At 37.7% G+C, this 15,863-nt stretch overlaps 3 protein-coding genes and 1 long non-coding RNA gene across 5 annotated transcripts in view; 2 read left to right on the forward strand and 2 right to left on the reverse strand.

Annotated features, from left to right (window-relative positions):
• The window catches only part of LOC104725271, a 4,659-nt gene extending 1,622 nt beyond the window's left edge, over positions 1–3,037 (reverse strand). Inside the window, exons 1-9 of the mRNA XM_010443901.2 lie at positions 2,718–3,037; positions 2,567–2,636; positions 2,152–2,276; positions 1,798–1,906; positions 1,615–1,678; positions 1,472–1,527; positions 1,078–1,185; positions 678–827; positions 405–575 (exon numbers count right to left, since the gene is read on the reverse strand). Of these exons, the coding sequence (XP_010442203.1) occupies positions 405–575; positions 678–827; positions 1,078–1,185; positions 1,472–1,527; positions 1,615–1,678; positions 1,798–1,906; positions 2,152–2,276; positions 2,567–2,636; positions 2,718–2,926 (1,062 nt within the window). The 5' untranslated portion in view covers positions 2,927–3,037. The remainder of the gene's footprint in view (positions 1–404; positions 576–677; positions 828–1,077; positions 1,186–1,471; positions 1,528–1,614; positions 1,679–1,797; positions 1,907–2,151; positions 2,277–2,566; positions 2,637–2,717) is intronic.
• LOC109127405 (uncharacterized mitochondrial protein AtMg00810-like) lies at positions 4,315–5,198 on the forward strand. Its single transcript, XM_019232044.1, has 2 exons — positions 4,315–4,488; positions 4,587–5,198. The coding sequence occupies exons 1-2, from the start codon at positions 4,315–4,317 to the stop codon at positions 5,196–5,198; spliced, it is 786 nt and encodes a 261-aa protein (XP_019087589.1).
• Positions 6,463–7,986, reverse strand: LOC104725273. Of its 2 annotated transcripts, none has more exons than XR_002034017.1 (2): positions 7,356–7,986; positions 6,463–6,920 (listed from the first exon to the last, which is right to left on the reverse strand). It is a non-coding gene; the product is annotated as an uncharacterized LOC104725273 (long non-coding RNA). The 2 variants fall into 2 exon arrangements; XR_002034016.1 differs by lacking the exon at positions 7,356–7,986 and adding an exon at positions 7,047–7,327.
• On the forward strand, positions 10,031–11,233 carry LOC104728674 (serine/threonine-protein kinase-like protein CCR4). Its single transcript, XM_019232045.1, has one exon. It carries the CDS (start codon positions 10,031–10,033, stop codon positions 11,231–11,233), a length of 1,203 nt encoding a protein of 400 aa, XP_019087590.1.

The raw sequence follows: 15,863 nt of genomic DNA on the forward strand, positions 1-15,863 counted from the left end.
ATTCCCACGGAGTCCCAACAGCAATATTTGCCAAAAACTCACTTCCGCGATTCACCGCTTCTGCCATTCGTGGTGGAACATCCGGAAGAGCCTGTCCAGACAGCAAAATGAGTCACTTTCAACATTATAACGTCACCGAGAGGAAAAAAGTTTTCTAAATATATTACAACTACGGGTGTTCAGTCCGTTTCAGTTCAAGTTTAAATCTACTATAGAAGGTTTGTTGAGTTTAAATACACATTAACCAAATCAAAGACTCATTTTCAGCTCTCAAATCGGATCAGTGAGGTTTGGTTTTTCCAGATTGAACACATTTAATCTTAACGCAGTTTTGGACTCTTATCTACATGGCAATGGCTCCAATAACTGTTGCAAAATAGTAGGCCTTAAACTGAACTGAGTACCTGTTGCAGAGGGAGACCATGATCCCCTGGCAGTGTACGGATAGACATATCTAGCTTTGAGCTTATGGATGATTCCACGCCAAGTACCTGAGCTAGGATTGATGTTTCATCTATTGAATCGTCCTCGAACTTTATCAACAGATTTCTAGAGATTCCATAGTAGGATCTTATCTGAACATTATTAGCAATAATCTCGATTAGTATGATGGGATATGATAGATGGTAAGGCTCCGTGATGAAACATAACCAATTAACATAATGGGTTTCACCTACAAGGCGCCTTGTTTCTTCTGGTTTTGGAATAAAATCTTCTCTTCCCTTTACCAAGTCCATGTACAAGGGAGGGAGCTGTTCCACTAATGGAAGAATTTGCTTCATGATGGGAGGGCTAAGCGTTTCTAATTGTTTTCGGGTCATCTCTGCCTGCAAGTATTTTTGTTGTCACTTATTTGAAGGACGAAAGAGATTATAAGATATGAAGCATTACAACTTGATGTGTTAAATATCAAAAGTAGCATTTACTGAGTAAGTGCACTCATGACGGAATTTCTAGAGTTAGCAAACAAATTGATCAATCAATATCACTAAAAGCAAGAAGTTAGACTATCACTTGGGAAACTAGCGAGGAGCAGCACATCTTAATAAAAGCCGAGAAAAGGAATCAGAACCTTACCCCAAGGCGAATTGTTGGGGATGTTGCTATCTGTGATAACAATGGTCCAAGGCTCTGAGCCATCGGGACAAGAACTGGGGAGAACAAAGGAATAGCTAAGCTCGCTTCCTGCAAAATTAGGGGTTCCAAAAAATATATCACTTTTTAGTTCTCACAGGTTTCGTGATTCCACTTACAAGGGTTTAAATGTAAGTGGAATACATTTTAAGAGTACATTGTATTATCTGAATGAGGGAGAGCCAAAGGGATGAAATAATATTGGGAATGTTTTATATATATTTCAATGTAAAGAGGTGATATGACAGGGTTTAGTATGATCTGGTGTTTTCCAGAATAATTGCTTTATAAATGTTTGACTCTGATTGCCCTTTGGAAGATAGATAAACCCATTTACCTTGTTATTGAATGCCATAAATACATTGCCATTTCGCTTAACGGCATACCTTGATCCTGAATGACTAGTGAAAACCAACTCAATAAAAAAAACTAATGAGCTGAATCAGATTTAGACATTCACAACCATTTAAACCTAGTTACCAATCAGAAGGTGAATGACGGATCCCAGTGAATGACCGATCCCAAAGGATGGAAGATCCTGCACCTGTTGAGAGAAAATGAACCTACTATTCAAACTGACACCAATTTTTTGTTTTCCTGGAGCATAAACAAGCTAGTACAAAAAGATTTATTGTTTCTCTAGGATCCTCAAAAGATACTCACTGTTTCTTGTAGAGAGCGACAGCATCTATCAAACTTGAATTGTACTTCGTCTGCAATATTGAAGTGGTCGAAACCACTTGCATAGGGTGTCGCGATAACCAAAACATCCCTGCGCGAGAAAATGGGTTAAATACAGCACACCATTATCATAAACTCATGAAACAACCTAGAGTTAGATAAGCCAGATTCCTTAGTATATTTTTTTGTTTGATCTTATGAAACTTCCTTGAGATACATAGTTAATATAAGTTATCAAAGAATGCTTCAAAAATTACACAAAAAAAAAGAAAAAAAAAAAAAAAGGTAAAATACCACACCAAGAAATCACATAAAAGTATGCTCAAACAGACTTACTTCTCTGCTAATCTCTCAAGAAACAATCGATAGGTAAGCTGGGGTGCTGCACCAACAAATATTCCGCCAATGAAATGAACAACCATCTTCGGTTTCGAGTTTCTTGGTTTAAGCACCCATGCTCCCTAAACCAAGTGAACAAAAAAAAAAAAACACTTATTCTGAACCACTCAATTTGACTTTAGATTGTAGGAATCACCCTTTACAACATCGTTCCCAGAATCTAGACATCAACATCAAATTCTAATTTCAAACGTTCATCAACACTTGCAGTAAAGTTCTGAAACTTATTCATCAACATCGATGTCAAATTAACAATTGTAGGTAAAATCCTAAAATTTTCATATCCAACGATACACAAAGGAATTGAGATACCACCAAAAAAAAAAAAAAAAACACACACACACACACACACCTCAACTTCTGACCAATCAGAAGATCCACCGGAACTACTTTGAGATTGTTTAACAGTCTCAGTTAATAACCTGAAAAATCGTATTGATTAGCCAAAAGTGAGCTTAAAGGTGAAAGAAAAAGCTAGTTACGCAAAACGATGGCGTACCTACCTCTCGATCTCGCCGTAGACCTGAATTCCGGAAGTTTGAGGCCGATCTCTGTTTCTCTCGTCGTAGCTACAGAAAACTCTTCGTGAGATACGCTTATTACCGAAGTTGAACATCGAGGGTAGAGACTGGCGGCGACTGTTAGATAAGCTGCTACAAAATCGCCGGCGGGGAGAAAAAGACGGTGACGCCCAGAGGGAACACGTAGCCATAGCTTGGAGCCGGAGAGGATTTTGGCTTTACTATCTGAGGTGGTTCGTCGCTGAGAGTTTTCTATTTATTTATTCCGTTCTGATTTTTGAAATCGCAGTCGTGTACGCTTTGGCCTTCTATGACTGTAACAGCATCTTGTTTCGCAGCTAACGCAAACATTGTGATCAACTAAAAGCTCAATCTAATTAAAGATATTAAGGAAATAAATCCTATAAAAAAACTCCATTTAAAAAATAATAATAAGAAAAGAAAATATTAATTATATTTAATTTGTATTCAAATAAAAACTAAGGTCACATCATTTTAAATAAATTATTAATTGAGATGATCATTTTTTTTATGAGATCTGTGTATGAAATTAAGTAATTAACAACATTAAGTTTTTTTTAGATATTAAATTTTATGTTTTAATTAGTCTATGTATTTTTATTTAAGCGGAAAACTTTGGGTATTAAAGGTCGGAAAAAGGGCATTTCATATCTTACAACTTCCCAAAGCGCGAATTCTTCCGTGTACAATCATGTAGTGCTAATTTAGACATGCATCCTAGTAAAATTCACAATTCATATCTGTATTTATAAAATTGAGCCAATTTCACAGTCCACGTTAACAGATTTAAGTCAGCCGTGAGAGATGCTGACTCAGACTCCACATGAATAACGACGTGCCATCGAGTTCCTGAAACAATGTCGTTTTACTATTTAGGCCCTGATTGGCAACCCACTTTTAAGACTTTAAAAATGTTTAAAGCTTTAAAAGTCATTTTTTTGCCAATTATACATTTTTGGCTTTTAATTTTTTTAAAGCATTGAAAGTAATTATTTTTTCCTTCCTTGTTTTCTTTTTTTTAAGCGTCAAAACTCATGATTTAAAATGGCATAAATTTAATGTGGATGGTCAGCTTGTGCGGTACAAGGCACATCTCGTTGCAAATGGCAAATCTCAACAGCTTGGAGTCTATTAAGATGAGACGTTTAGCCCGGTTGTCACGCCTGCAACTATTCGGTCTGTTTTCCATGTCACTGTTGCAAAAGACTGGCCCCTTCATCAACTTGACGTCAAAAATGCTTTCCTCAATGGCGACCTTGACGAAACGGTCTACATCACCAACCTCAAGGTTTCATTGACAAAACCAAGCCCGACCATGTGTGTCTCCTCAACCGTTCTCTCTATGGGTTAAAACAAGCCCCCCCCCCCGGCTTGGTACAATCGTTTTGCGGGATTTGCCAAAAAGATTAGTTTCAATTAGTACAATATGTCATTGTTTATCTAGTGCCATAACAACCAGTATGCTTGCATCCTGCTCTATGTTGATGATATTGTCCTTACCGCTTCTACTTCGCATTTGTTTCGCTCCATCATCGCATCTCTTCACAAGGAGTTTGATATGACTGATCTTGGGAGACTTCATTATTTCCTTGGCATCTCGGTCACTCGAACTGCGACCGGATTGCTTCTCCAACAGCAAAACTATGCCGCTGACATTCTTCACCGTGCCAACATGACATATTGCAATCGATGCTCCACTCCCGTGGACACCAAGTCTAAGCTCACTCCGATGGTGCCCCTGTCTCCGACCCTACGTTGTATCGCAGTCTCGTAGGTGCTCTCCAATATCTTACGTTTACTCGCCCTGACATTGCTTTTGTTGTCCAACAGATATGTCTCTTTATGCACGACCCTAGGGAGCCTCATTTTCAAGCTCTCAAACGTATTCTCCGTTACATCAAGGGTACCATCTCTCATGGCTTCCAAATTATCAAATCCTCCATCTCTCAACTAACTGCCTATACCGATGCTGATTGGGCTGGTTGTCCATCGACACGTCGTTCTACATCCGGTTACGGCATTTTTCTTGGTGATAGTCTTGTCTCCTGGTCATCCAAACGCCAAGTCACTGTTTCTCGTTCGAGTGTCGAGGCCGAGTATCGCGGTGTTGCGAATGTTGTGTCTGAAGCAACCTGGCTTCGTAACCTCCTCTTTGAGATGAAATGTCCCTTGCCTAAAGCTATGATCGTGTACTGTGACAACATTAGTGTCGTCTACTTATCGTCTAATCCAGCCAAGCATCAACGTATAAAGCACATCAAGATTGATCTTCACTTTGTTCGAGAACGTGTTGCGCTTCGTCAAATACGCGTTCTTCATGTTCCAACAAGTTTTCAATATGCAGACATCTTCACAAAAGGGCTCCAAACATCACTCTTCAACAACTTCCGCTCCAATCTCAACATCTACAAACCTCCCGATTCAACTGTGGGGGCGTGTTAGAGAATATATGCAAATATATTCTTCCCATTATTGTAATTGTGAATATTCTCATATATGATCTTATGTGATATGCTATGTACTCTATATATACTCTTGTCAATAAGATAACTAGCGCATCGAGCTCTATTCAAGCTTACACTAAATTGTTATTTTTATTATATATCATGAAAATATGTTTATGTCGATTTGGTATAATTAATTATTACCTTGTTAATTCGGTGGATATAAGATTTTTTAATCTTATTTTGTATATTTTTTACCTTATTAAATATGTTAATATTGTGAAAAGTGTAAGAGATTTTTTTTTACGTTATCAAATATGTTAATATTGTGAAAAACTTAAGAGGTTTGTTTAGATGATTAGGTATAAAAAATGATTTGGTTAATATATAATTTGTTAAAATGTGCACCCGTTTCTAAGGAAATATATATATATATATATTATAAATAATAACTTTAAGTTGTAGTATTTATTAAAAGAGAAATACCCTAAAATAGTACTAAAACAAGTTTTATGGACAACTATAGCACACATCCCAAAAATTTCCAAAAATAGCACTATTTAACATATTAAAATATTTAAAATTAATTTTTAAATTTTTTTTTTTAGGTTTGGGTTGTCAATTTCACATTTAGGATATAATTTTGAGGGGTATGGTTTAGTATTTTGAATTTAGGATTTAATTTTGAATGATTAATTTGTGCTATTTTTGGAGTTTTAGAGATGTTGTACTAAGTTGGAAAAAAAAATTATTTTGATGCTATTTTTGAGAATCTCACTTATTAAAATGGTAAGGGTTTATTATATAAATTTTACAAAATATAATGATATATTAGCGGAAAGACGTCCTATTTCTCCCTTGGAACTATCGTATCGTACCAGATCCACCCGAACTTTTACCTCATTCTATATCTTCCACCAACTTAAGTGTTCAACCTGTGTCTCCCCAAATTTATAGTTCTATTGCTATTTCTCCAATTTTTTTGGTTTAAGCGGTTTATTAACCAAACCCTAACAAAACTGACGTAAATCTGATATGAAACCAATTTTTTAAAACCAGACAAACATTAAAACTTGACCCTACCCGTAAACAATCTCATCCAAGATCTTCTTCACCCGGTTCTTCAAGCTAAAAAAAATATCCAGCACCAAAAAATTCTTATATGACTCATCGACGGACTCAAATCAAAGCCTCATAACCCCAAACAAACATCACGCAAAATCATATGCATAAAAATATAACTAAGAACTAATGATTCCAAAGACCAACGAATCAAGCTTCATGCTTCACTCAACACTAAAAATCAGATGTTAGCTCATAAAACAACAAGGTCAAGCTAATTTCTAAAGAGATGAGAAGTCAAAAGTTTCGATTTCACATCAAATACTGAGCTGATTGAAACATGTGAGAGACAATCAAATACAATGAACAGAGCTGATTGAATAAGAACCTAATTCATACCAAATTCAAAGTAAAAACCGAATCCCCAAATATTTTTCCCTTCAGCAGCGGTAGCAGTGGAGGAGACGATGGTCGGCGTTCTCCGATCGATGAACTTGCGACGCCGGCGTTCTCCGGTCTGGTTCTATCCAAAGTGGAACGCGAGTAAAAAATCTCAGCTTCCAATAGCTTTAAAATCCAAAATTACAGAGGATCAAATCTTAAGATAGACCTGCGTATGGTAACATTGATGCCTGCTTCAACCAATAACCTTCAGCAACTGAAAATTTTCACACATAAAACGAAGAAATGTGAGCTGAATTTGACATCTTAGAGATAATGAGGGAGTGAGTGTGAGAGAGACAAAGTCAATACGGACGGGAAGAGAGATTGAGATTTCACTCACTTGGGATTATTAGTTCTAAAGATTAAAAAAAAATTTTGATCTGTTAGATCGGATATCTCAATTGATTTTATATTATCACGAAGATATGTTTCCAAAAAACGATTTGCAAGTAATATATTCTACCTAATTTATAGTAACTTATTCTAATTGATACAAAATCTTCCAAACTTCCAAATCATCGCAATCATTGATAACAATTACCATACACGCCAATCACTAAATCCGGAATTGCCAATATGAAAAAGATTCGTTATTATCAAAACCCTTAATACTTTTCTATAAAAGGGAGCTCTGGTAGAAGAACAATACCTCAAACTTTGCAAACAGTCTCTCCGTCTCTGGCAAAAACAATAAAAAAATGGCTACTTCGTATGAGTCAATCATAATTATATAGTTTGGCATCAATCATCATAGATAATGCCTATTTACTTTGTGTGATTACATGTATGTAGCAGGGATTGAATCAAGAAAATGTGAAATGCTCTTGGGACCTTTGTGACCGAAAGAGTTTGGTTCGATTTTCAACTCTATATTTTTTGTTCCATTAAAATATCTATTATGTTATTTTCTGCTTCAACAGATATAGTATCAAAGCCATTAGAAATTCTGGATACGGGATAAACCTAATTAACGATGGTGAAAGAAAAGTTCGTACAGCCGAATCGTGAGCCTTGCTTTGGGTGTGGATCATGAGCTTTGATCCGACTTTGAATCCATTGTTTTGTTGATTCCATGCATGGACCTAAAAAACTATCTATCAAACAAGAATATAAATATAAAAGAAATCCCGTAACCTAATCAAACAAACAGTAACAATATAAATAGCTTAGAATCTGAAATCAATGGTTACAAATAATTCTTATATTTTTCAAGCGTGGTGTTCTCTTGGGAGATTGATTAACAGATAAAGACTGATGAATCGCATCTTCACCACTTCCTTTAAAAAATTTCAGTTTCTAATTTTTGGTGAAGTCGTCCACATTGTATTTTTTTTTTTTAAACCAAGTTGTCGACACTTTGTTATTTTTCTTTCTCAATAGTAAGAAACTAAGAATACTTTATTACACATATCAAACAAAACAAGCCATATAAAGCTCAATAGTAATATAATTACAGAAATGATTTTCAGTTATAAATGATCTAATATATAGTAATAATATATGTGAAATAGTTTATAATAAATATGAAATAGTTTAATTTCTATAAAGGCATGGACATTCGGGTAACCTGATTGGGTTAGGAAATTACCCGATCGGATTCGGGTATTACCCGATCGGGTTCAGATAAACGGATTTAGAAAAATAGAATTCATTGGGTATTTTTTGATATATGAGTTTGGTTCGGTTCGGGTACTATCGGGTTTGGATATCCAAAAAATATCTTTAAAATTAATTAAATTTAAATAAATTTAGCTAAATTTTGACTTATTTAACAAATAATTTTAAATATTTTGATTATTTTTGATATTTAGTTTAAAAAATAATTGAAATATTCAAAATTATAATTAAAGTTTTGGGTAATTGAATTATACTAATGCTAAATATTATAAATAGTTTTTAATATATTTATATTCGGGTTATGATAGGAACCCGAAGGGGTACCGAGTATTATCTGATCCTAACATGAACTCACGGGTATTAGAAAATAGAACCTAATAGGGTTTTATAGGTAAATCCATACCCAATCCGAATCCCGTTTTCAGGTCGGGTTGCGGGTTGGGTATTCAGATATGATTTTTATGTCCAAGCCTATTCAATATTATACAATCTTAAAATCATTTCTATATTATAATTTGTTTTTTAATAGATTTTGCAAAATCAAACAAGATGAGTGGGACACACTTCTCTTATGGGTTTCGCAGGACATGTTTTTTACGGGTAAAAAATAGCAAAACCATTACAAGACAAATTGCAAAACCATTACAAGAAATGCCTAACGAAAAAGATTTGTCCAGCTAGACAATTTAGGTCATTCGATTTGATAAGTTTTAATTAACCTTTTTGGCGGATTTTTTCTGGTTTGATAGTTCATGGGATGAGACGGGACGGATTTTTTGTTAGTTCCTGCCTGGGACAGGTTTTCTGTTAGTTCCGCTTCGGGATGGGTTTTTGGTTAGTTCCGGTTTGAAACGAGACGGTTTGATAGTCCACAGAAAGGAAAGAGACGGGTTTAAACTTTAAACATATCAACTTTTACTTACTATTTTTTTTAATGTGCCACTAATAATAATAAAAACAATTAGATCATTTTTTTTCTCTATATCGAATTAGAAACAAATCGACGAGTTTGGGTTATGAATGTTAATAATATTCATAAAAAATGCGCTTACAACATAATCTAACACGTACATAATATATTGTAAACTTGATAGCAAATTTAGTTTTTGAAATCAACCCCGCACGTATGTGCGGGTTTGAACCTAGTTAAATATAGTTTAGATGCGATGCCACTGAAAGTAACAAGTGTTGAACGTTTCAAAAGAGTTGACCATGAAAATAAAATTAGAAAAAAAAATCACTATGAATGAAGTTAATAAGACTTTAGTTCTGGTCTCTTGGGAGGGGTCTCCTCTAACCGCGTTAATTTGCCTTGTTAAAAACGCAAATCTTCAAATATAAACCAAATTATTCACACGCCATGAGAACTCTTCATCAAAGGCAATTATTAGTATCTCAATTTCTCATTTCTCCTTTTACTTTGTTGTGTCTCTCTTTCTCCTTGTATCTTGCTTCTCCGTTTCCACTGTCTCAATCTCTCACATCTCCAACCAGACCCTTGTATGTGCTCTCACTAACCAATCTTATCTCCAATGTTCTAGTTTCCCTATAAACAACTCGAATCTATTCTCTTTATCTGGTAACCTCCGGAATCGTAGGTTTTCCAGAGTAGTATCTGGGAATGGGTTTGTGTGTGGGTTGATATCAGTGTTGGATTCCAATACTTCTACACTTATTTGTTGGTGATTCTCTGTTAATGGACCTAATATGTCGCATAAAAGAATCTACCAAGGTCCTGAGCTAGAAGAGTTAGAAGCCGGGAATTCACGCATATGCGGAGTTGAGACAGTCTCAAGGCGCCTCCGTTGCTGGCAACCGTTCTATCTGCCACGGTCGGATGGTTACCATTCCATCGCCATGGGTGATAATTTTTTCTGTGGGCTACTTCAGCTACCTGGAAGGATCAGTTGTGAACAAGAAATAAGTATAGCCAAAGTGCCGAGTGGTGACCGCTACATCGCGATAGCGGCTGGGTCAAGACAAGCGCGTGCGATCACAGTTAACAATGATGTGGAGTGTTGGGGGCAAACGCCGTTTCCGGCATGTGAAAAGTTCTCAGCACTCGCGATTGGGGAAAACCGTATCTGCGATCTTAGATGGTCTAATGGAACAGTGGTGTGTTGGAGCAATAATAACCGTTTCAATCTGCCACAGACGCTTAAAGACATTCATTTCACATCAATATACGCCAAAGGGGCAATCTTTTGCGGTGTTGCCACAAATAACTACACTCTATATTGCTGGGGAAATGAGAATTTTGAATCGGGTATTTTCGCTCCGTTCCAAGGTCAAGTGGTAATGCCAGGACCGTGTAGAAAAGAATGCCCGTATGGTCCATTGTCAGGATCACAGTCATTATGTAGCAACAATTTAATGATTTGCGATTTGAAGAGAAAGGATGGAGTATTTCCCGTTACACAGGCACAACAGTACTCTAAGAACAAAACCTGGAGCACAAGAAACATTGTGTTTGTTGCGGTTGGATGCGTTGGAACGTTTTCTTCGCTCCTAGTCATCAGTTTCTTGATCTCTAAAAGCCACTACCGATGTCGTGTCCATGACTCTGGACGTCTTGATGATACTAGGAAAATAGACATACCCAAGCTTGAGAAGAGGATGACTAGTCTAGCTAGTTTAGGGAACCCTAGCCAGCTCACGGAGTTCTCCATTGACGAGCTGGCTCAAGCCACAAATGGTTTCTCTGTCCGGTTTCAGCTCGGGGTAGGCAGCTTTGGCTCTGTTTACCAAAATGTTTTGTCAGACGGACGTCATGTGGCCATCAAACGAGCTGAGCTCACAAACATTGCATTGTCTGGGACAACGATGAGAAACCGACAAGCAGACAAGGATTCAGCGTTTGTTAACGAGCTAGAGTCTATGTCGCGGCTAAATCACAAAAATCTTGTTTGACTTCTGGGTTTCTACGAAGACCCAGAAGAGAGGTTTTTAGTGTATGAGTACATGGAGAATGGATCTCTCGCCGATCACCTTCATCATCCTTGATTCGACCCTCTTACGTGGCAAACACGCTTCAATATCGCGCTTGACGCAGCGCGAGGGATACATTACCTCCACGAGTTTGTTGTGCCTCCAGTCATCCATCATAAAGTCATCGAACATACTGCTAGACGCCATGTGGACAGCCAAAGTATCATATTTCGGCCTTTCTCAAATGGGTCCAACCGAAGAAGATGATGAGTGGCATCTCTCCTTACACGCTGCTGGTACGTTGGGCTATATCGACCCAGAGTACTACAAACTTCAACAGCTCACAACCAAGAGTGATGTTTACAGCTTTGGCGTAGTGATGCTGGAGTTACTCTCGGGTTACAAAGCCATACACAAAAACGAAGAGGGAAACTATAGAAACGTCGTGGAATACGTTGTACCTTACATTTTTATGGACGAGGTTCATACACTACAAGAAAACATGAATTTACCGACTGCAAAAACGGTCACTATACAGTCGTTAATTACTTAGTCACGACTGATTGGCGACTGACATACGTAGTCGCTAAACAGTGCGTCGCTAAAAAAATCAGTCGCTAAAAAGCCGCTATGGAGCTACTAATTGGCGACTGATAATTGGGGTCGCTCTTCCCTCGCCAAACAGTCGCTAAAGTTGCGACTGAATTGCAACGCTTTAGCGACTGATAGGGTTATACATTTGCGACTGTTTGAGTACTGTTTTGATTACGTTTTGGTGACTGTTTTGCGACTGTTTAATTATCATGTTTTTAAAAAATTCTAGTAAAAATGCATTATTTGATTTTGTAATACCAAAACTGATTAAGAAAACATGTACTAAAACATAACAAACATGAAATTAAACAAATACATAAGTACCATGTTTTTACAAAAGTTGCAAAAGTTCCAAAAAACATCCAAATATCCAAGAGTGCTGCAAATATTACATGAGGGAACCTAACTTTGAAAATCAACAGGGTTTAGGTCATTGGTTTGAGACTCAAGGAAGGCGACATAGTTTGGGTTAGTCTTGAGGAAGCTCACCAAGCGTGAGATCTCTGCTCGTTGCTCAGATGCAACCCGCAAAGCCTCAGTTGCAACCCGTGAAGCCTTTGCGTCACGCTCTGCTTGTAGAGCTGCTTGTTCCTCTATCTTGCGATTAGCGTCTTTAAGCTGTTGTTGCAGGGTTGTGAAAGTAGAAGAGCTTCCAGGGTACTTCCGCTTCCCGTTGATGTAACTTCCTAGGCTTCCAACTCCAAAGTATGTTCCTTTATCATTTATGTAAGTAGACTCCATACACAAAACAGAGAGAAAAAGTTATTATAATTACTTAACAATGAAAAACTTAATAGCTTATTAGAAAGAAGCAAATTACCTGAAGAAAGAGCTCATCATCCTCCTCATGAGATAGCTCTGATCGACGTGAAGTACCATCTGAAGACTCATCATTATCCTGAGCAGCCAACTTAGCTTCCCTTCTTTTCTTATATGCCTCATGAACTGCTTGCGCTTTCTTATCCACAAAAGTACCATCTTTTTTGGTATGAGTCCTGAGAAAAACTTCAGGAATAGTTGGCGGTCTTCCCAATTCTACTTCCTGGAATGTTAGACAATGAAAAGGTTAGGAACCATTTGATGTCAAGTAATTAAACAATGAAAAGGTTATGATGTAACTCACCATCTCTTGTTCGATTTGTAAGTAAGACTTCGGCCCTGATACATGCTTGTGAGGGCCAAGACCATTACGGTCAGACATTCGAGCTGCTGAAGTGGTTGCACTCTTTTCCATGGCTTCTTCTGTGTTCCAATAGTCACACATTTCTTTCCAAAGAGTTCTCTCAATCCACCTCGGTTTCCCTTCCTCTCGCTGAGCTGCTGCCTTGGAAACCATGTCTTTCATACGGTTTTGACAAATGCTATAGAACTTTGCTTCAACCACACCGGTTAGAGAGGGATCCCAGGTGTGTGTTTTCTACATAAGAAGACTAGTGTTAGTGATTAAAAAAAACCAAGAAAAAAGCTATAAATACAGAAATCAAATTGAAAGGAGTAGAAGTTTACCGCGAATTCAAAGAAGTAACCTTCTCTTCTTGCATTCGGAACACAACCCCAACTGTAATATGGACCATCAAACTTGTTTGTAAACACTTTTGTAATCTTTCGGGTAAGTGATGACTTGTCTTTACCAAACCTTCAAACACAAACAAATCAGTAGTCAAATTCCAATCAAACACAAACAAATCGATCAATCCAAGTAAAATTCTAATCACAAACAAACACAAACAATCCAAAATTCTAAAAATTCTAATCACAAACAAACACAATCAATCCAAAATTCTAATAATTCTAATCACAAACAATCACAAACAATCCAAAATACAAAATTCTAATCCAAATTCTAATCACAAACAAACAAACACAATCAAATTCTAATCCAAACAAACAAACACAATCAAATTCTAATCCAAAATACAAAATTCTAATCCAAATTCTTACCAAGTGGTTCCACGCTCTAATGAGGGAGAGAGGACAGTGGTATACTTCTCACGGCCTGGTTGGACAAGCATGTCATGTAAAGAAGCGAGTACATCAGCTGGGAGATTTGATTCCCTTGCACCGTCATCCTCCGAATCAGCTTCTTCCTCATGTGAGTTTTGCGCTTGAGAACTGTGAAGCGATGCAGAAGCTGCTCGAGGTTGACCAGGTTGAGAAGAGGGTGGTCGATGAGACTGTCGAGGTAGAGGAGACTCTCGTGGTAGATTCGAGACTTGAGGAGACTGTCGATGATGATTCGTGACTGACGGTTGAGGAGACTCTCGAAGTTGACTCGAGAATTCTGGTGGATTCGTCGCCGAGGCGAGAGGTTGAGGAAAAGGACGCATGGTTGGATCTTCGCCTGAAGGGGATGTTCCGGGAAAGCTCCTCGAGTGCTGGAACAGATTTGTCGGAGGTGGATAGTCTCGGTAAGAAGGTGTAGGTCTCGCTGGAGGCTGGAGGTTTGGGACAGGAGTTCGCTGAGAATCAGTCTCTAGAACTCGATGGTTCGCCGGCGTGAAGGTATACTGGGGAGGAAGATTGGCGGGTCTGTGATTTGCCGTTTGTGAGGTTCCAGAGGTTCGATTAGAGGGGTTTCTTCGTCCTCCGCCTCTTTTCTTTACTCCAGCCATCAAGGGTTTACGGTTTCGTCGAGTGAGAGGAATTTAGATCTAGGGTTTTGAGGTTTCGCCGTCTCGAAGAAGAAGAATAAGAAGAAATGAGAAAAGAAATGTTAGATTAGGGTTTGTTCGGGGAAGAAAACGAAAAATAATGGGTTTTCGTGTTTTGTTACGACCCAAATTTAGTAAAGCAGTCGCTAAATAGTAGCTCTTTAGTCGCAATCTTTTAGCGACTGTCAAACTGGTCTCCAAATTAGTCGCAAATTGGCGACTACACGACGACAATATGCATCAGTCTCCAATTAGCGTCTACTAGGCGACTGATTTATTTTAGTAGCCATTCAGTAGCTAAAGTGATAGGGTACTTGACCATAGGATTCCACCCCCAGCCCCATACGAAATTGAGTCAGTGGCTCATCTCGGATACTTGGCGGCAGATTGTCTCATGCCTTGTGGTCGGAAAAGGCCGTCAATGGCGGAGGTAGCACGCAAACTAGAGCAAGGTTTGGCCGCTCCTACCGAGACCGTATCTCGATCAAACACTTATTAGCCAAATTAAATGGTACATTCGGTAATTTTAATATTTTAATTGACGAAAATAACAAACCTTGGCACAATCCAATTTCTTTTTCAGCTTAATGTGAAAAGCTCAAAGCTAAAGCCATTGAAATTTCGCTGCTTCTGTTTGTACGCATTACATAATATTACAAGTCAACGGTTTGAAGCCACGCAGTGTAAAGCTTATCAGCGTATATTAAACTCCATGAGAAAAGTCTAAAGTCTTCTCTAATATTATTTAGATGGTAGGAAAAAGAGTTGCTGCATTGGTTTACCATTGTCGAGTTGAATTTAGACGCCAGCGGTCAAAATTTGACTGATACGAAAAAACATAAGAAATTTTCAAAGTCCTAAAACTCACTTAGTACACCAGTTCTATTCTTTATGGTTGTAATTTGTAACAAGACAACACAGTGGGTTCTTTTCAGTAAATCTACAGATTATAAGAAGGTGGCATATTTCTGAGGTTTGAGGTAGACATACATTGTCTTACTAACAACAAAAAGAGTGTTATTGCAATACAAGTGTTATCAAGCGAATTTGATGAATGTAATAGGGTATATTTACCGGTGGTTAGGTCTTGCCAAGAATGATTCAACTTCAGAGTGAACATGGAGAAGTGTTCATCTGTTGAAGCAATTGAGACGGAGCAGTATCGATACGGGCAAACACTTCCTCAGGTTTGTACCAAGAATGATTCAACTTAATAGTGAACTTGGAGCGGTGTTTCTCTGTTGAAGCAATTCAGACAGAGCAGTGTCGATCTGGGCAAACACTTCGTCTTTTGAACGGTTTCCCTCAATCTGGATGATAATAATAAATGAGGTGCCATTTTGCTTTACGAAACTCATTAGAGAAGA

Source organism: Camelina sativa, chromosome 11 (genome assembly GCF_000633955.1).
Source record: "Camelina sativa cultivar DH55 chromosome 11, Cs, whole genome shotgun sequence".
NCBI classification, from domain to species: Eukaryota; Viridiplantae; Streptophyta; class Magnoliopsida; order Brassicales; family Brassicaceae; genus Camelina; species Camelina sativa.